Here is a 21,421-nt window from a genome sequence, read left to right as displayed (position 1 = left end):
TCTTTAAAAAAAGAAAATATAAACCATAGCCTGTAACTGCTGCCTCTTCATCTTCAATTATAGCAAGTGACTGAAGATAGAGCAGGTGAATTGAGAGAAGTGTGACTTCCCCCAGCTGTCCAAATGCTGTATCTTACCTTCTTTTTAGATGAGGACCTGCAAAGTAAGCATTAGATCCTACTTAGTGGGCAGTGAATGCTAAATGAAGGTGATCTTTAGGAAGGTCTGGTTCTCTTGTACATTTAGAATTTGACTAACTTTTGCTCCAGCTTCTGCAAACATTTCCTGAATGCTGACTAGAAGCAAGGTGGTGCATAGAAGGAAACAGAGCAAAAGTGCCCACTACATGCCTGCTGGACAAGTGCTTTCTCTTTCTTTTTTTTAGATTTATTTTCATGTTACTTTGTGTCAGAAGGAACTTTTTATCATCAGAGTTAATCAATCAGGCATCAGAAGTTCCTTCTGATTGATTAATTCTGATGATAAAATGTCTCTTCATTTTACAATTTTTAAAGAAAGATTTATTTTTGTGTGCATGCAAGAACTGGGGTACAGGCTAGAGTTGTGGGAGTGAGAGGATTCACCAGAGACAATGAGGAGCAGAACAGGCAGATATACTGAAAGCAGTGGGCCAAACAGGAGAGGTCTGCTGCGCCATGTGGGTCACCTCCCTGCTGGGGATCCAACATGTGCTGCATGGGCTGTGGACAGCTTCATAGTTCTGAGACTTAACCCCTTGCATCACAAGGGAGGGCCCCTGTTTTCATGTTTTTATGCACGCAAGAACTGGAGTGTAGGCCAGAGTTGCCGGGAGTAAGAGGATTCACCAGAGACAGAACAGAGCAAAAACAGGCGGATCTACTGAAATACACTGCTGAAAGTGGAGCAGAGAATGAGATGAGAGGTCTGCTGTGCCAGGTGGGTCAGCAGCTCTCTGGCCAGAGACTGAACTCTGCTGCAGTGCTGGACACAGCTGAGACTAATCCCTCCCCACCAGGAGGCCCTTAGGCAAATGTTTACCTTCAGAAAACAAAAACATTGACCTTTCTCACTTTACCTTAGGAATTCCTCAAATGTTGCTGTGCATCACAATTACCTGGGATCTTAAAGTAAAAATACTGATGCCAGGCACTCACCCCCCAGTCATTCTCATTTAATAGGGGGTGTGACCTGGGTCTTGTGGACTTTTTCAAGTTCACCTGGTGATTCTAAGGTCCAGCAAAGTTAGGGAACCACTGACCAAAGTTCTAGTCTTCAGCTCAGTATTTCCTCCTTAGAGTGTTGCCCGATTTCCTGTTCTCCCATCAAGTCCACACATACCCATTACAGCTTCCTTGTAGGGTGATGCCCACCCCCATCCCATGGGCTCCTGTAGCACCTAAGCCTTCCATTGATGGCTTTCCACTTCTCAGGAATACCAAGATTCTTGAAGACGGAGCCCTTGGTTGGTCCCTCCACCCTTGAATCCCCAGAGCCTGGTGTGTCTAAAGGAGTAAAAGAATGCTCTGTTCTGACATTTCATTTTACTCATTAGGTACATGCCAATTTACTTTAGTGATAGTCATTTGGTATTGCCCACTTAATCACACTTTCTATAATTTTTATGGTCATTGTGATGGAGGAAGGAATGCAGGGGAGGCCATCACAAGACTGAGTCACACAAAAGGGACAAATAGAAGAGGCTAGTGCAGCAACTGACACAGCCATAAAATCAAGGTCCTCAGGCACCAAAGCCTGATGTCCAGGATGTCTGGGATGGCTGGATGTCTCCAAGAGGTCCCAGCAGATAACAGACTGTTGGGGCCTGTGCCTGAAGCTCAGCCCCAAAAGGTAAAAGATAAGGACATGGAGGCGAGGCTCATCAGGAAATCTCCGGTCCTCTCAAGTTCTACCTAGGCTCACAAGGAGTGGGCCCCTCCCAAGGAGAAGCTGTCTATATCAGGTCATTCTCTCCACCAGCACGGGGCAGCTGTTCCACTGCCCACCTGTGACTATGCACCTGTGACTGTGGGTGGAAAGAAGCCTTCCCACCCACTTTCTCCCTCTGCGGGCAGCAGCCTCCTTGCCAGCCGGTGACCATGCGGGGACTTCTCTGCATTGACCTCCCCCTGCAGAGGATGCTCTCTCCTTAAGCCCAACCATGCAGGCCTCTCTCTCTGCAAACCTGTCCCTTTCCAGGCAGCTCTTCCTGCCCACTTGCTCCTATGCAAGTGCCTTTTCCTCACCTGTCTCTAATAAACTTTGTTTTTAAAAAAGATTTATTATTCATACAGAACTGGGGTACAGGCCAGAGGTGCAGGGGCGGTGAGAGGATTCACCAGAGACAGAGTGGGGAGCAGAACAGGCAGATGGATGAAGTACACTGCTGAGGGGAGCAGCGGGAGGGTCAGGAGAGGTCTGCTGCACCATGTGGTCACCTCTTCGGGGCAGGAGGGGATCGAACTCATGTGGAAGTCGCTTAAGCTTCTTAGGGCTGTGCTTCACCCAGCTATGCCACCAGAGAGGCCCCTCTTTCTAATAAACTTACTCTTTAAATATAACCAAGTCTCTGTCTCCTGAAGAATCTTGCTGTGAGCCGCTGAAAGGGGAGCTCTGGTGAAACCTTTCCCAGAGTGAACCCAAGAACCCCGAACTCAAAAGATGACAATTGGATCAAGTAATTAAAATGAGCACTTACATTTTTTTTGTTCCATAGAGTTTAGAAAATACTCCTAGTCGAAACTATCAAAAGATCCGAAAATATAATTTGTCAACACTGATTCAATTATTATGTTTGGTCCAGGAGCATTATTTGTGAAAATATGTAATTTTAAGTTTCTGTAAACTCAAAACCAGATCTTTCTCCTCCTGTTAAAAACAAACAAAAACGACAGGCAAGGTATGGAGGAGAGGGGACTTTCTAGCTCATGAAATATGCTTATAAACACAAATCATACCGATCACATGTCCTCCTTTTGTTCAGCTCATGCAGAACGGTATACACAATTTCTGAAGTTGTACCACGTTTGATTTCCAAAATGCAGACAAAGAAACAGATCTGCAAACACAGCCCCCCAGGAACAGCAGGGGAAGAGTCAGATTACAAGGCTGGACGCCCAGGGCTTTCAGGACCGTGGTAATTGTCTCCGCCTTCCAGGCCCCCGCATTTCTAGCCTCCGCGACACCCGCAGACTTCTTAATGTCTCGCTTTGTAAGCCTCGGGGCCGCGTGTGTGGCAGCGAAGGTAACGTGACTGGGGAGCCGGGGGGTCCGCCTGGGAGGGGCGCGGGCCTGGCCAGTGGGAAGGTCGGACGCGGATCGGCTACATCACCCCACCGGCGTCAGGCCATCGCCTCCATTCAGCCCCGGAATGTGGGCGGGCAGAGGTTGCCGGTGCCCTCCGCCAGCCCAGCGGTTAACCCTGTGCACCCCTCGGGGAAGCATCACCTGCTGTTCTTAGGAGCGCCCCCACCCTCAGCCCCGCCTGCGGGTCTCCCCGGCTCCTCCGACCCCGCTCTGCGGCGCTTCCAGTCCACTCTGCGCAAAGCTTCAATATACGGAATTTTCCTCTACGTGCTCTCGTGACTTTGGCTGTTGTCCTTATTTTTTGATCACATCATTTAATCACTACGATTATATTCCCCAGGACCACACGTTCTCACAGTTCACACAACTTAGACAATCTTTCATGTAATCGTGGGGTGGGGGAAACAGATGCAAAGTAGGTGGCTTCCTGTGCCTGAAGTCTGCGGGCGAAGCCCTGAAGAGGGGAGCGACGCCCGCCGCAGCCAACGCTGCTGCTCGCTCGCCCTGCACACGTGCCCGAGGGAGCACGGGTCTCGCCCTTCTCTCTAGCTGTATATTCCTAAATGGAGGCATCGTCGGTTTCCAATGAGTTTTTCTTTCCAACTCGTTATGCAGAATATATTCAAATCTATGGAAAATGTAGTACAATTGAAAATCCCTTATCATTCATTTGCCACAGTAACTTTATCGTCTATCTGTGTAGAGTTCTTTCTCCTGAAATATTTGAAAGCAAATTGCAGATCTCCTTTGCCCTGAAATAAATCACAGGTAGCAAGTAGGACTAGGAATAAGGACAGTTTCCATTATAACGCAATGTTGTTACCACACCTAAGAAAAATTAACCCTAGTAAAATAATACCGCTTAAAATAATGACCATAATTAAATTTTGCAGTTGCTCCAAAAATGCCTTTTAAATTTTTTTATTTTAATTTTCGAGGTTACGTTTATTTGCTCCTCCTTTTATGTACATGTGCCACTCGCTCTCCACCAAACCACCCTGTTTCCTTCCCCAACTCCTCCCTTCCCTCCCTCCTTCTTTCTGGTGCCCAGAAATGCTTTTAACCAATTTTCTAAAATCAAAACCCAATCGAGTTTCAGAAATTGTATTTAGTTGTGTTATTTCCTCTTCATGGTAATTTTGTCACTTTTTTTTTTTTTTCAGCCGGCAGAGCACATTTCTAGATATTAAAAAGTTGGGGGGTTGTGGTTATTTTAGCTCTCTCTTTTCCCATAGGCTAGTTAGTGCACTTCAAAATCAGGATTTTGAGAGAATCTTTTGTTGCTGAACTTCTGGTACAAATCCTGGGTTTCAAATACAGAATAAGTTGCTTTCCTGCTGGGCAGCGTGACTCAACCCTGAGGCAGCAAAGCTCCCTCTCCCCTAGAGTCAAGTATCCCACAAAGACAGACTTTCCATTTTTTCTACCTCCACTTTGAATCCCAGTGATTTCTTTGATGCTTTATAACAACATGGTTAAACCCAAATAAAGTCATCTGTTTTCTTTTCTTAAGTGACCTTTAAAAGCATTTTAAAACTCCCTCAAATCCTGTCACTCTTGTCCTATATGTGGGTCACAGGGCTCTTTCCTACAGTCTGTTATCTTTTTCTCCTGGCTTATCTATGATAAAGGCATAGTAAGACCCTATTTTGCAACAACCAAAAAACCAAAACTTCCCCTGTCTTAGTGACAAACAGGAATATTATGGGCCAGTGATCTAAAATAAATCTTCAAAACATAAAGATAAGACATCTGCTTGGCCATGACCCAACAGTCCAGAAAATAAATGAGGGGCAATGCAGACCCTGAACTGGATTGCCACACCAATGCTTCTATCTTCCTTTAATTTCTACCTACTAATCCCCCCTCTTCCATCAATATAGACCCCTTGAAAAATTGTACCAGGAGAGTCCTAGTAATAGTCATTTACTACTGCTGCCCAAGGGAAACACACCATTATCTATAGAAAGAATTAGTTAACCAGAATGTTCAGGTAATGTCCAACATAAGAAAACTTCAAGAATGAGCCACCAACCTTAGAGAAAAGTCACTTTGTGTTTGTGTTGGGGGTGGGAAGGGGCCTGGGAGAGGAGGTGGAGGGTCTCCAATAGAGTCCTCCACGGATACTGACTTTGTGGGCCCCTTAGTCACTCTACTCTTTGAAACTTGCATGCTCATTTTCGTTGTTAAATTGTGTTTGTTAGACACCACTAAACTCCAAGGACTCCAGAAAAAACAAGAGCCTGCCTAAACACCCCATTCCTTATACTCTGCCTATACCTCTTTCCAAATTCAGCAGAAAGGATCAATCACCTGCCAGTCCTGGGGCTAGCATTAGCGAGACCATATTGCAGGCTTGGCTGGGATCTATGTCCCACTCTAGCCTGAAGGAGTTATGGAAGACCAAGCTTCCCATGTCCCCAAATGTTTTTGGATGGGATATTGTGTGTGTGTGTGTGTGTGTGTGTGTAAGGTGGGGTGGGTGATGAAAACTTAAAGTAGAAAATTTAAGGTGGAAATTTCACAGGGACAGAAACAGGAGGGGGATTAAGCAATTGTTAAATCAGCTGTGAAGGTTTTGAAAGGCCAGGAATTAGAAGTGAGGACACAGAGGGTTATTAGTTCTTATAGAAAACCAACCCAACCCCAAAGTGATGAATTCCACAAAATGATAACATTTCACCAAAGAATAATATACAAGGCCATCCTTGCTCTGGCAAAATGCTGCTCTGGCTCTTTAAGGCTGCTGCCTGCTTGTGTCTATGCGTTACAGAGACTCCTGAATTCTTTCTCAGAGGAAAACTAGAATCCTACTCGCTGAACCCCAAGAAGAGTGTATCAAGCACTGGCTATATGCCAGACAATATGTTAATTCCCAGAGCATTTTTGTAAAGTTGGCAACCATTAGTAATACTATCTCCATTTTAAAGATAGGGATTGAGACTTAGGATGAGTAACTGACTAGTAGGTTTGGCCGATAAGATTGGGAGTTGGGGCTTGATCTGGCTATCAGGTTACAGAGTCTCTTTTATTTTTCTTATTATGAATTATCTGGGAAGAAGAACTTGGGTATAGGCCAGAGATGCAGGGGGATTTACCAGAGGCAGAGTAGCGAGCAGAACAAGCAGAACTACTGAAATCACAGCTGAGGGGAGCAGCAGGTGAGACAAGAGAGATCTGCTGTGCCCTGTGAGTCAGCTCCCTGGAGGGAGGAAGGAGGCAGGGAATGAACTCAGGTCCTGGTGGTGATATTGCTGAGACTTAACTCCCATGCTACCAGGGAGTCCCTACAGAGTCCCAGTTCTTAACACTCCATTAGCATTTCTTAGAGCCCTCCCTTTATTCACATACAAAGAGCACACAATTGGAAGTGTTTCAGCCATCACTTTACTTTGTCATGTCACCATTTTCATAAGTCATTTAGAGGGAATTGGTGACACTCAAGTTCCTGAGCTGTATATTGACCACAAGGCCATGACTTTAACCGAATGACATTTGGATAGCCTGACCATCAAATTATTGGCCCACTGAGGCCAGGGACCATCAATGGTGACCTCCCTGGAAGCCAGAAAATGTTAGATCATCCCCTAAGCCAGCAGTTTCACAATGTCTGGAATTCAATAAAACCTCCTGACACCTTTTTGGGAAAGATGTAAGCTTAGCTTTTTGTTACTTTGCCAAGTGAGGACATTACCTTTTTTCCTTTTTTTAAATTATAAGCTATGCTGCTAACATCATTTGATAAAATAAAATATATTTTAAACCTATCTCCCTCCACCCCAACAAAAAAAGTAAGAGAGCTATAACCTCAGAATTAACACAAATCCTTAATCTGATCAATTCTGTCACAATTCATTATATTATCCTTTTTAATTTTCTCATTTTGTGGTAAATAGGTATAAACCATGTAATGAGCTGACTATCCATAGAGATAGCCACCATAATTTATCAACAGCAGATAATTCATCAGACACATTTTGGTCCAGATTACTATGATGGAGTCTGCAGGCCAAAGAGAAGGGATTAAACCCACAGGTGCAGGATGAAGGATTGGTTGAAGTCTGTGGTGTGATAACAAACAGTAGTACAGTAATGGAAAGATCTAAATTCAAGTTCAGTTCTGCGGTGTCCTTGGAAAATTCTCTGCATTTTTCTGAAACTGTTTCTTAGTCATAAAATGCCATCTCAAGAGATAAAGGGATATACAAGATATGGTTTTCAAATTAAAAAGCAAATACAAACCATAGGAATTACTACTATTGATGAGATTTTATTGATAAAGGCTTTAAAACAAATGTGTGATATAGTTCTGGAGGAGAAAGTGTAAAGGGTGGTCCCCAGGAAAAGGGGAGGTTATAGTTTCCCTGACCCACCCAAAAGGAAGGAGGAGCTGAGCAGGGGAGAGAAGAATCTGGAGAGGAGACTGAGGAGGAAGGAAGCAGGATGGAGAGCCAGAAGGTGACCTGAGGGAGCCACATGGAGCAGAGACATGTGAAGAAGGGGCTCTTGGTTCTTGGTGAAACAGATGTGGGTGAGAGATGGTGGGCAGGTTCATTAAGGCAGCGTTTATCTTAATTTTGATTGTGCTCTTTTCCTCCCAGACTTGTCTGGCCATCTCTGACCTTTTTCTATGGGTCCCCGCCAGAAGGTGCTTTAGACTTGTGGCAGCTTTCAGACCTTGCTTTGGACCAATCCCTTTTGGGTTTTGGGGACGGGTAACTTCGGATGTTTGATTTAGAAGCTACATTCTTTGTCTTTTCTGTATTGCACATTAATTGTATTAAAGTGCCTTTCTATTAAAGGTCTTATATGTCTTGTCTTGACGCAGCTGATGCAGAAACTATTTAGAGCCAGTAGGTTTGGGGATTCAGTGGTGCCCCTCTCCCTGCCCTGTAACAAAAGGACCAAAAAAAGAAAAGCATACATTTTATTCTGCTGGAAATGGCTCTTCCACCCTGACAGAGCCACTGCAGAGGCTAAAATCAGCAAGACCGTTACTTTGCTGTGAAGAAACACATGCGAAACGAACAAAACAGGACATACGTGAACAGTCCACAGTCTAATTCCACCCCTTTTTTGTTACAAACTGCTGAAAGGAAAAGCCGGAACTACTGCCCTAACTGTATCCTTATGTCTCCTAAAAGAGGAGCCTCTTAGGATAAAAGATTCAAATAACCTTTTGGCCCTTGTATCTTCCCAAACACAGATAGCTCTAATGGAATGAACTTTGTAGGTCAAGAGATTTGTTTGAAATTAGGAACACTTTCTCCTGTATCAATTCACTAAGTTTATCCTTTAATTTACGGAAAACATTCGATGTAAACTAAATGTCTGCTTTTATAACGGACAATGATTTTTTTCTGGGCTAACTTACCTAAACAAACTGAGAGAGATAATGCTGGTCTCCAAGAACGACGTTCTGCAGTTTGGCTCTGACCTCTTTTAAAAAATACGCTTTCACTATTCAACTTTGAGTTCACTTTACAGTGGTGATTATTTCAGTTAACAAAGGGTTTCATTTAAAACATTATTTAAGTGTCACGCAAATTAGAGAACAAAGCAGCTGTGCTAGGCGATTTCATGTGTAGGAATGTGTGTTGAATACGCCCTCCCTATGCTCAGTCAGCCCAGCCTCTCAGCCCATGAGTCCCAAACAGAAGAGGTTGTCTGGGGGAGAGTGTGTGCTTCCCTCCAGCTCGGGAGAGGAGAATAAGCCTCCTAGAGGATCAGTACCTCGCTTAGGACCAGATGCGAAGCGCCTCTGCCTATTCTTCCCTCTGGAGAGGGCATTGTACGCTAAATATACATTTCATCTGTAATCTACATACAATGTATACCATTTAATGCATGCAATTAAAATGTATTACATTTAATCTGTGTACATATATAAAAGACCATGTGAGCACCTCTGTCACCTGGGAAGTTTCAGTGCTTATGTGACCTATGTAAAACCCTAAATGTCACTTTTGTGATAACACCGCAGTCACCAGGGAAATGCTTCTCTGAACAAAAGGTAACCATGTGGGAATGCTCCTGTGTTGGAGAGTGAAGTGTGAAGAAGAGTTTGTCAGCAAAAACGTTTACTGACTTGTCAAGTCCTTACTCTCATCAGGACTACTGTATGTTCTTGCATGACAAGTATAGTCTATATTTCCCAATAATGCTAAGAGATGATTTTATTTTCTTGCTTCTCTTCCATGATTCTAGAAGTAGTCATGAATAAGTATGGTGTTTATAATATATATGCCAGAGAAAAAGTTTTCCAATAGTAAAAAATTCATACTATTCTTCAGTTTACATATATGTAGGCTTGGAAATGTGTAAGGCTTTATCATAGTGCTTTTACTTTGGCAACTAGAAATGGATATTTAGTGCGAGATATGAAAAGATTTTTCTATACTCAAAAATAGTAATTTTAAAAAATTTCTATTTTATTTATGCATATAAGAACTGGGGTACAGGCCAGAACTGGGGTACTGGGGTACTGTGGGGGGAGGGGTGTGAGGATTTACCACAGACAGAGTAGGGGTGGAACAGGCAGCTGTACCAAAATATACTGCTAAGGGGAGTAACGGGTGGGTCAGGAGATGTCTGCTGTGCCAGGTTGGTCACCTCCCTGGCTGGGGATCAAACTTGTGCTGCAGTGGCTGCAGATAGCTTCATAGTGCTGACCTTTAACCTCCTGTACCACCAGGGAGGGCCCAAGAAATATATTTATCAAGCTATTTTACATTCCTTTTTTTGTACTAAATTGTTTCTTTTTTTTAAGATTTATTTATGTACTGTGTAGAACTGGGTGTAGACCAGAGTTGCATGGAGTGAGAGGATTTAACAGAGAGACAGGGTGGGGAGCAGAACAGATGAATGTACTGAAATACACTGCTAAGGGTAAGGGGCATGGGTGAGACAGGAGGGGTCGGTTGTGCCATATTATGGATTAACTCTTTGGCCTGGGATTGAACTCAGAAAACCATAGTGGTGATATCACTGAAACTAAACCCCTAGGCCACCAGGGTGGGCCAAACCAACAGTTTTATAGGTGCAATACATAACTTGATTCAGAATACCTGTGATTCAAAATGCTCAAACAGCAATGTGTCTAGAGCTGCAGTAAATACTTTGAATTTATTTCAGGAAATATGGCTTCTGCTGTGCTAATAGCAATGCCATTCTTTGGAACAATTCAAAAATTATGTGCAACATTTTCTGGATTTACCTAGAAATGTCACTTCTTGATGAAATACATACCCAAACTGGTTTTTCAGACACATGATGTAAGCTATTAAATGCTCTGAAAGCAATTAGGCTTAATTTAGACAAGACAGAAGACATGTGAGATGAGATAAGTCAATAGATTTTAAAATGAAGAATAAATTGTAGTTGGTGGTGGAAAAGGAAATTAACTTCAGATTTCTTAATCCACACTTGGTGTAGTTACCACAACCAACAATGTTATCAAAGTTTGCCAGAGAAAAAAGTAGGTTCAAGACTGCATATTTAACTTATAGAAGACATTGAATTTTAGAGAAAATTTTTTTTTTTGGTTGAAAGGGCTTTTGCCTTTTGACAAAAGTGACATTCAAACAAAACATAAGAAAATCAAAGCAAGGAAAAGAAATGACTTTGAAGGAAAACCATTCATAAATAATCCTAAACTAATCTCTTTACAGTTAATTTTCTTTCTGGCAATTATAGAACAAGGTGTAATCTCAGTTGAAGAGAATTGAACAATTGAAAACTTCGAAAGATGAATTTAGAAAACAATGTATTGTTTTAAGAGATGAAACTAAAATATTTTCTATTTCCTGCAATGTTAACTTATATGTAATTCCAATAAAATACTTGAATGCGATTTGTAAAATTGAGGGTTCATATCTGAGTCTAAAATATATATTGACAAATGCAGTTGCTACTAACTTAGCAGAATGAAGTATCTTAAAATTGAAGCTAATAAAAAGAACACCTAAGATTATGACTTAAAATTATGATCTAATTTTCTATTTCTGAGAATAGCACATAAATCATTATAATAATAGTTATAATCCAAGCTGCATAATTAGCAACACTTAGGGAAAATCTGGAGGGTGAAACCATTTTTACTACTGCAAATAGCTGGCACCTGTGGTATTATGAAATCTTTCACTGAGTTACCTCCCAGAATGAAGGACAAAATACAAATGTATAATACAAAATATACAATATGCACATATAATACAAATATGTAATATATACATACACAATAATTTAATATTCATCCAATATTCAATGTAGTCACAGACCAGACATGATCATTAAAAGTCATTGTTTCATATTTTTACCAACTTTCAATCATATAAAAATCATTTTTCATATATGGACTTAAACTTTTATTATTTGAAGATACAGTCAAGATGGGAAGATAGAATATATTGGCTTGAGTTATGATTACTTCATATTTAGACATATAAATATGGAAGTATTAATACATAGCAAGTATGAGGAAGTTTATGGATATCAATTTGGATTTAATGTCAAATTTTGAGGTATACATTAAAATGATAAATGAAGAAACTTTTCTTCATATTGAATCTGTAAAACTGCATTACCAAAAATAACACATCAGGCAAATGAAACTGCATGGCTATTAAAAGAGATGGCCTCCCCTGCTATTTTGAACAAATTTACCAGAAAGCAGTAGTCAAGTACTGAGACTGCTAGAAACTCAAGGCTGCAGCCAAAGGTTTCTGCTGGTCTTGTCCTGCCTCCCCCTTCCTTCATCCCACGAGGCACATTATCCCTCTGAATAACTCCAGCTTTCAAGCCTCTAGTCTGCTCCTAGACTTCCTAAGGCCGCCTATTTGCCTTTAGGAACACATGAAGTCATTTTACATTGAGCGCCTCCTCCTTCTGGGTGACTCATTGAAAGCTTTTATAGCACCACAGGTGCCAGCCATTCACAGTTACTCAAAGTGGTTTCACCCTCCAGATTTTCTTGAGGGTTTATGTATGTTTATGTTATGTTCCAAACCCAGCTCAGAAGCTGGTTGCTATACACAAGGTTGAGATAACTGGTGTCAACTAAAAAATTAAACATAGGGGCCACAAGCTATCATCAGTCACTGAGGCCTGAGTTATATTCTCGGCCAGGGAGGTGACCCACATGGCCCAGCAGACTTCTCCTAGCTCACCTGCTGCTCCCCCAAGCATGTATTTCAGTAACTCTGCCTGTTCTGCTCCCCACTCTTTCTCTGGTGAATCCTTTCAATCCCCCAGCCCCACATCTCTGGCCTGTACCTCAATTCTTGTATGCATAAATAAATAAATCTTTTTTTTTTTTTTTAAGATTTATTTACTTACGTTTACAGAACTGGAGTACAAGCCAGAGGTATGGTGGGTGAGAGGATTAACCAGAGACAGAGTAGGGAGCAGAACAGACATATTAACAAAGTACACTGCTGAGGGGAGCAGTGGGTGGGTCAGAAGAGGTCTGCCATGCCATGTGGGTCAACTCCCTGGTGGGGGATCGAACTTGTGTTGCAGTGCTTCTGAAAGCTTTATAATGCAGTGAGTGCTTCCTGTTGTGCCACCAGGGAGAGCCCACATAAATAAATAAATCTTAAAAAAAAAAAGGGAAATTAAAGAGGATAGTCCTAAACATCTTTCCCCTAGGCACATTACTGCTGGCAAGTTTTCACAATGCTCCAATCTTGTGTGTGTTGTGTTGTGTGCATATGTGATCTACTGTGTGGTATGCCAATATTGCTTTGTCGTGCCTTTCTCCCCCTCAGTTTACTTGAGAGCATTTCTGAGTTTGGGGGGCAGTACTAAGAAGGGGTAGGAAGTGAGAAGAGTAAATAACTGCTTCTCAGTAAAGCATCCTGTGGCACTTATACCTGGTAAACACAAGCCAGGACATCTTGCCCTCCCATGTTCTCTCACTGCTGGCCTTCCCTTCACCTCTCTACCACATCTGAAAATCAGAGCAGAGAGGCCTTGTCCCCATCTGGATCTGAAAAAGCATTCTCATTGTGTCTGTGGACAAAAGAGCATAAGGATCAAAGGCCTAGGGTCTTCAGCCCCACCACAGTCACATGACACAGGGCTCAAAGGAAGCAACAGCCAAGTGGAGTGCTTGTCAGAAGCTTCTGGCCTCGAGGAGAGACTGTGGTTACCTAGAAACAGTCTCCCATGTCACTAACATGGCTTTGTACTGTGCTGCCCACAGTCCTCTGGGAGATTCTGTATTTAGCCATTTCAAGTTGTACCCTTATGAAAGCCTCCTTTTGAAAATTTTCTCGGCAACAAAAATCCTTGTATTCCTCTAACTCCCAAATTCATTTTGGTTTTCCTTTGGAACTTTAGAGTGTGTTTGCCTAGCTCTCATACCACAAAATCCTGTTGGTAGTTACATTGCAATCATGTTTAAATGTATAAGTTATTTATGGATTGTACTTTTTTTTTGTTTTACATTTTACTGCTTCTTATCTAACAATAAATAATAACAATGAACCCATATGTGCATTTATTTGTTCAGGTCTCTCTTTCCTGCCCTCAGTATTTGTATGCTCTTCCTATGACTCATATATTTATTGTTGAGTTTAGTCTTAGTTTGCCTTGTGTTGTTATTAGCAATGACATCTTCCATTGTCTTCTGACTGCTTACTGTCTGTAGATGATGACCATTTTATAATCTCAATGTGACTGAAGAAGATTTATTGTTTTAAAATGGAAGGGAGAGCTTTGCCCTGTTTTATTCCTACTTTTAAAAATTGAAATGGGAAGAAGTTTGAATGTGGTCAGTGAGAGGTCACAGGAGGGACAGACTTGGGGTTAGTTTATCAAAGCCCTAGAGCTGTAAGCATTGGGCAGAAAGTAAGGAGAGTTTCTCTTTGAAGTGGTAAGAAAGCCTTGGAGCTAGGAGGTCAGCTGCTGTCCTCAAGCCTCTAAGATCAGAAATTCTCATCTTTCTGGGACCTCCTTTGTGGTGCAGGGTTAAAGACATAAGGCTATCAAGCCATCCCCAGCCATTGCAACATGATTTCCTTCCCCTCCAGGGAGCTGACCCACGTGGCACAGCAGACCTGGTCTGTCTCGCACACTGCTCCCATCAGCAGTGTATTTCAGTCCATCTGCCTGTTCTATTCTCCACTCTGTCTCTGGTGAATCCTCTCACTCCTCTTACCCCCACTCCCCCACCCCACCTCTGGCCTACACTCCAGTTTTTGTATGTATAAATTAGTAAGTAAATCTTTATAAAAAAGAAATTTTTATCTTTCATGTAAGTAATCCTCACTGGAGATTTTTCTACTGGGAAAACCAAAAGATTTTGATAAGGGTTAAGTCCCATGTTGCCTCTTCTACTGGTTCATGCTTACCGATACACATAAAACAAGTAATCAAGCTTTTTTTTTTTTTTTAATCAATAAGAGGTTGAAAGCAAATAAGGGGAGAGAGAAGTAAGGGAAGAGGGCTTTCAAAATTTAGACACCGTATCAAACCACCCTTTCGTACCAGTTGTCCCAGTTCAAGAAATCAGGAAATGGAGCAGTGGGACTCAGCACTCTTATAGAAGTTTAAGTTGCACACACCACTGGCAAAAGTTTAGCAGTGTAATCACTGAAGGGGAGTAAAAATCTGTTAGAAGCATATCTTCTGAGCAACAGGGCTTTTCATAGGAAGAACCCTGAAGGGTGGGTGGAGGTGACAGTGTGATATTCATAGAAAGGGACGGTTCCAGGTTCCTTGCCCCATCCCCAAGATGGTGAAGCTGAGCAGCTAGTAGAAGGGAGAAGCTGTGAGAGGGACTGGGACAGAGTGAGAGATGGAGAAAGAAGACTGGAGGAGGCACTTGGAGCAGAGACATGTGGAGAAACTGCGCTTAATTGGACTTGTGTCATGGACTTGGGGGGGGGGGCATTGAAGGAGGCACCTGAAAGAGACATGGGTGAGAGACTCAGGTGGGAGGCTGACAATGGCAGCTGTTACCTTGACTTGACCTTGGTCATTTCCTTCCAGACTTGCCTGGCCTTTCCTGTCCCTGTTATGGTTCCCCATCAGGTGCCTTAGAGTTGTGGCAAGCTTTTGGTCTCATTGGCCCCACTTTGGGCCAACCCATTTCCCATGAGGGGATGTATATGGATAAACTTGGATTTTTTTTAAATAAAGGCCAGTTTTTTTGTATAGTTTATTTTTACATCATTTTGTGCATTTTTTTTTTCATATCAGTTGTAATCCCCGTGGGTCTCCCATCACCAAGTCACCCATGTGCCATCACCATAGTCTAGTGCACTTCCCTCCCCCCACCGTTTTTGATCCCATTCCCCACTCCACCCCCACAAAATGTCTCTGGTATATGGCTGTTCATTATTATTATTTTCTCGCCTTGTCCATTATACTCCTGCTATGAGCAAAACCATCCAGTATTTTTCTTTTTCTTCCTGGCTTATCTCACTAAGCATGATCTTTTCCAGCTCCATCCAAGTTGCTGCAAAAGACATGTGTTTCTTTTTTTTGGTTGCTGAGTAATATTCCATTATGTTTATGTACCACATCTTTTTAAACCAGTCATCTACTTTGGGGCATTTGGGCTGCTTCCATGTTAAACTTGGATGTATTTTTTAAAAATTTTTAAAGATTTTATTTATTTATATATACAGAACTGGGGTACATGCCAGAGGTGTGGGGGTTGAGAGGATTCACCATAGACTGGGGAGCAGAACAGGCAGGTCGCCAAAGTTCACTGTTGAGTGGAGCAGTGGGCAGGTCAGAAGAGGTCTGCTGTGCCATGTGGGCCAGCTCTCTGGCTGGACATTGAACTCATGCTGCAGAGGCTGCGATGGCTTCATAATGCTGTGCTTTAACATGTTGTGCCACCAGGGAGGGCTCCTGAAGTTGGATGTTTAAATGCAAAATACTTTAACTATAATATTTCTCTTGTCTGTAGTGCAAACTATTTGTATTAGTTATTTTATATTGAAGGTCTTATGCATGCAGAGTATTTTTGTCTTTATGTGGCTAATGGCAGAACCCATTTAGGGCAGGCCAGTTTGGGGGGGCCCAATAACATAGATTGATTTTGAAAAAAAGGTATTTACTTCCATCTATGAAGGTATGTACCAAAACTCCCTCATCTCCTTAGCTTCTTTCTGTGGAGAAGGCTGAGGAATACATATTATTAAACTACCTTTAGATTTTTTTTTCTTATCAATCTGTCTGAAGCCTATTTGATTACTTGCCAACCCAGAGAGGTATCAGATGATCTTTGTGCCTTTACAACTCCTATCTGCAAGGAAGAATGGAACATATTTGTGGTTAGGTGTTATGTACCAGAGGTGGTATGTACCAGGAAAAAGGAAAATTAGATTTTAGGTAATTAAATGTTAAATGTCAATTTACCATAAAGAATGATTAAGAAACCAGAGATATTTTTCTAATTCTGAAAATTTGCATCACCGAGAATGTAAAAAAAAAACACACACAAGAATAATCAGAATACATTTAGAGGTCAAAATAACTTTAGCAAATAATTTGTGATTTGGGCAGCATTCTGCCTAGCAAATAGGAACATACTAGAAGGGGTATGCACAAAGTGGAAGGGATTTACTATCATAAAGAAGAAAGCACAACAGTTAGCAACAGAAGATTACTTATACATGTGTTGTTTTTGAAATAATGCACATCTGAAACATATAATGTTACTTCAATTTAAAAGAAAAAGAGAGATTCTTTCAGGCAAAGGCACCTTTCCTCATAGGAAGGCAGGAGGTCTTAGCATACAAATTATCACACTAATATTGATCAGAAACCCAGATTGATTGGTTTAAAATTACACTTTTGTGAGAGGTGGAAATGGCAATTAAGAATTAAGTCTGATTGGGACCTGGCATGAATGACTTCCACTTTGGGACTGCATTTATTCATTTATTTATTTTTAACACAAGTTTGGGAAGACCAAGCTTTTGTTTGTTTGTTTTTTATTTCTGCCACTAACATGCTTCCTCTTTTGTCCATATATTTATTTCATGCTATAACTCTCTAAAAACTTCACTAGCAGCCATACACAAAGTTTGATGTGTTCTATGTTCATTTTCATTAAATTAAGATATTTTCCAATTTCTCTTGAGACTTCCTCTCTGGCCCATGGTTATCTAATAGTGTTGTTACATGTCAAACCCCAGGGAAACAGGGGTCAGTCACCTGGGTTGTGAGTCCTTACCTGTGGACTTAAGAACTTGGGCCAGGAGGTGGGGTTGGTAACATACATCTAAACAGGTATGAGCCTATTCCCTAAAACAAGTACAATGTTGTAACCATTGTTACCTCAATAAATAAAATAAAATAGAAAGAATGCAGGACAAGACACAAAACAGACACGAAGAGATAAATTTTGAAAAAAAAGTTCTGTTTACAATGGGACTGAGACAAAGGGGAGAGTAAGGAGGAACACGAGGAACAAGATGATTAGCTGGCTAGCAATTGACTGGATACCATCTGTCCTGCCAGCAGCACTGTCTGAGCTGATGATGGGCATAGTGTGATATACTCTGTTGCTGAGGTGAGAAATTGTAGACCTGAAACTTACAGTGTTGTAAACTAATATTGCCTAAAAAAAAAAAGCTGGCCCTCCCTGGTGGTGCAGCAGGTTAAAGCACAGCACTAAGAAGCTAAAGCCATCTCATCATGAGTTCGATCTCCACCCTAAAGGAGACACAAATGGCATGCAGACCTCTTAGGCCCGGACCCTGCTCCCCTCAGCAGTGTACTTTTGTATGTCGGCCTGTTCTGCTCCTCACTCTGTCTCTGGTGAATCCTCTCATTGCCCTTGTACCTCTAGCCTGTACCCAGTTCTGTATGCATAAATAAATAAATCTTAAAAAAAAAAAAAACAACAACACAGAAAGCTGTAACTCTTCCTAGATTGCTGGATAGTGCTATTTCATTTCAAATACCCTTTTCTGCTGACCTTTCCCGACCTTTTTGGGGAAAGTATACATGGGTCCTTATCTTTGAAGAATGGTCTACCTCCTCTGAGCTCCTTTGCTAAGCCAAAGTGAATTTTATGAAATGGTCAGTGTTATTCAGAATGTGACCTGAATAGCATGAAATTGTGTGTCATCTAAATGTTCTGCCAATTTTGTAAATACAAGAATTAATGTTCCCAGTGTTTTGCCAGTTGTTTAAGTCTCTCCACATATTTTTATTGCCAAATGCTCAATAAAAATGTCTATCATTACTTCTTATTTGGTCTTACATTTTATTTTAAATGGACTGTGTTAACAATTACATGCAAAAGAGATACAACTTCCATAATGCTCAAGATGACTCTAATGCACACTTACATTTTAGATTTTTGTTTTAGAAAGATGAGCAAGTATAAAAAGAATTTTTTTTGAGATTTTTTGGGTAAAATCTACTGGAGCACTTGACTTCTACAATTCACCTCTAAATTAGAAGGTTAAAGGATAGTGTTAGGATATTAGGCATCATCGTTTAAAAGCAGCACTTCTAACGGAATTTAAGAAACCGTCTTTTGACACCTGAAAATCCGTCACTGGTGTTATTTCAACCCCGAACAAATTCTATTCCTATAGAGGCCATCTATGTCAAGCAGCACCCAAGTCTTCAGTAATCAGTAATCCCCAAAGAAAAAATATTCGTTATTCTTCTCAACTAAGTGAAAAAAAAAAAAAAACACAAAACAAACAACAACAACACTGGCAATTCAACCTGGTTCTGGTTATTGCATCCCGCTTCCCTCATGTCGCTTTCGTCACCTTTTCCTTATTTCTTTGAGAATGTTCTGTGCCCATCTCTCCCAGGGCTACAGTTTTTGCCCATTTAAGCTATGCTATTCCCTCTGCTTTTAACTAGGATAGAGACTCTACAACATTTTCAACCTCTCTGCCTTTTCAGAGAATTTTATACTCTTACCCCAAATTATTCCATCATCCCTACCCCCAGACCCGCCCATTCTAGAACCTGCATTCCCCACTCTCTAGTCCCACATCTCTTGACCTAAAATGCCCTTAGCTTCCTGGCCCCCGCTGTACACCTTCCCTAGTTCCCCCAGCCTCAGCCATTCCAGAAATTGACAAAGAAGTTGCAGAGGGAGTGCCACTTCTCTGCGCAGTAGGTCTCGGTGAGTTTCGCGTTCTCCTCCAGGCCGTCAGGGTCGGGCTGGGTCCCCGGGCTTAGCCCCACGTCGTGGTCCGAGGCCGCCTTCCTCTTGCCGGCTTTGGCTTCCTCAGAAGGCTTTCCTTTGGGTGCCATGCTGGGGGGTGGTGGGGCCCACGCCGAGGGACCGAGCGAGCGACCCCGGGGCCGCCCTCGGCCCTTGGCCCAAGGTTTGGGCTCCGGACGGATGACCAAGGCAGTGGAGCGGGCGGGTGAGAACCCTTGGGGCACCAGGCGCAGCTCGGCGCGGTGGCCCTTCTTGCCCGCGCACAGCCGGGCCTTCAGCGGCGCGGGGTCGTGGCAGGGGAGCCGCTTCTTGCGCAGCCCACTCAGCACCTGCTTCCAGTAGTGCGAGCGGCGGGCGGCGTAGTCCGCGCAGCGCTCCGGCTCCCCGCGGTAGGCACAGTGATGGCGCGCCCCGTCCGGGCCCTGGCAACGCAGTGCCAGTTCGCTGCCTGCCTCGCGTCCTGGGGCCGACAGCAGGAGCTGCCAGCTGCACGCGTGCCTCTCGGGGCTGACGAAGCGACCCGAAGAGCCGCCCGCGGGACCCGGGACCCGTTCCGAGGCTCTGCCTGCTACTCCCTTCGCGCTCCCGGCGGAAGCGAGGAGGCAGGTGCTCAGCAACAGCAGCATCAGAGACGTTCGCAGCCTCGAAAGACTCATGGCTCCGCGGCGTCTGCACTCAGCGCTGCTTTTCTGGGAACCCCTGGATGTCAGTGGTGACAGGGCCGGGAGCGCAGCGTCCCCCAGACCTGCGAACAGAGGCAAAGACCCTATTGCCTGAGTTGCGCCAAAACCTTTCGCCCGTCAAACACCTGCGAAATCTTCCTCCCCAGACTTCCTAGGCTCTGGTTTCCTGCGGGCAGTAGCAGCCTGCGGGGGACATCTCTGAAAAGTTTTCCTGGGAGGAAACCAATCACTGTCTATTGGTTTTGAAAGCATTTGAACGTTGAGGTTTTCTTCCCGGTGCAAATAACGAGCCAAACGACACCTGATCATTTTCTCTAGTCCTTTCCTCCTTCACCCCCTGCCTTCCCAACCTCTGAGAAAATCACCTGAGATTGTTCCTCAGAATCATGCACTTTGAACTTACCTAGTTCTAGGAAAGGTGACTGAGCCTTAATTGGGTAGAAGGGATGACTGACTGCAAGAAGCATTAAGTCTGTTTCAGCAGGCTCCCTGTGAATGAACGTGTTATCAATGGGATAGAAGGGGCCTCCCCTACTACGCCCCTCCCAGACTTCTCAAACACTGGGAGGTTTCCCACCCACCACCCCCCTCCCCACATCACCCTAGGAGTATAATGGAAGTGGCACTGTAACATGAAATATAAATCTTGCAATTTGCTTCCACTGTTTAAAGTAATCACACAGATTTTATGCATTTAATTACCGGAAAATAAAAGTTAAACAGAAAGATCTGATTTTCAAGAGTTAAATAAAATAAACTGTTACACTATTTTTCAAATAATTCTGACTTCTACATTTTCTCCCATTTTTTTCTGATAGTTTTTCTCATTTAATCATTTGACATTAATTCTAATAATTGTGGCTACTAATAAATATTTACTGTCCCAGTTTTTTAGCATACTATACTGTCCAGCAATTCACCCAGGGGTGGGCATTTGTGCTTTTGATTATTTTTAGGTTTTACAAATAAATGATAATAAGCTTGTTACAAAAATTGTAAGTAAAAAATATTTGGATTATAGTTGCAAGGTAATTTTAAGAATTAATGTGCTCTTGAATTTTCAAATTTTTACATGTAAACAAAACCATGTTTTTACACTTCAGGAAATTCCACCATCTTTTAAAAAATGTTCTCAGCAATAAATGTGATCCTTTTTTACTACCAGAGTTTATACTTCTGACTATAGTTTTTTTATGCAAGGGAGTATTTTCCTAAACTACTCAAGAAATCTCATTTTTATGCTTTAATGTTTTCTACAACAGTATTTTCCAATACTGAACTCCCTTAATGCTAT

The 21,421-nt window shown here is 42.4% G+C and overlaps 1 protein-coding gene across 1 annotated transcript; it reads right to left on the bottom strand.

Moving 5' to 3' along the window:
* Positions 1 to 18,128: 18,128 nt before the first annotated feature.
* FGFBP3 (fibroblast growth factor binding protein 3) lies at positions 18,129 to 20,607 on the bottom strand. The gene is made up of 2 exons (XM_012723408.1): positions 20,531 to 20,607; positions 18,129 to 20,189 (listed from the first exon to the last, which is right to left on the bottom strand). The coding sequence occupies exons 1-2, from the start codon at positions 20,592 to 20,594 to the stop codon at positions 19,336 to 19,338; spliced, it is 918 nt and encodes a 305-aa protein (XP_012578862.1). The 5' UTR covers positions 20,595 to 20,607; the 3' UTR covers positions 18,129 to 19,335.
* Positions 20,608 to 21,421: the final 814 nt, after the last annotated feature.

This window comes from Condylura cristata, unplaced genomic scaffold (assembly GCF_000260355.1).
Source record: "Condylura cristata isolate star-nosed mole 26May11 unplaced genomic scaffold, ConCri1.0 scaffold00011, whole genome shotgun sequence".
NCBI classification, from domain to species: Eukaryota; Metazoa; Chordata; class Mammalia; order Eulipotyphla; family Talpidae; genus Condylura; species Condylura cristata.
Note: the sequence above shows the minus strand (reverse complement) of the source record. Positions and strands in the feature narration are given on the sequence as shown.

Coding starts and splice junctions, on each gene's coding strand:
- FGFBP3 (XM_012723408.1), bottom strand. CDS start 20,594: ATGCTTCTTGCAGTCAGTCATCCCTTCTACCCAATTAAGGCTCAGTCA. Junction 20,190..20,530: donor GTCACCTTTCCTAGAACTAG/GTAAGTTCAAAG, acceptor CTCTGTTCGCAG/GTCTGGGGGACGCTGCGCTC.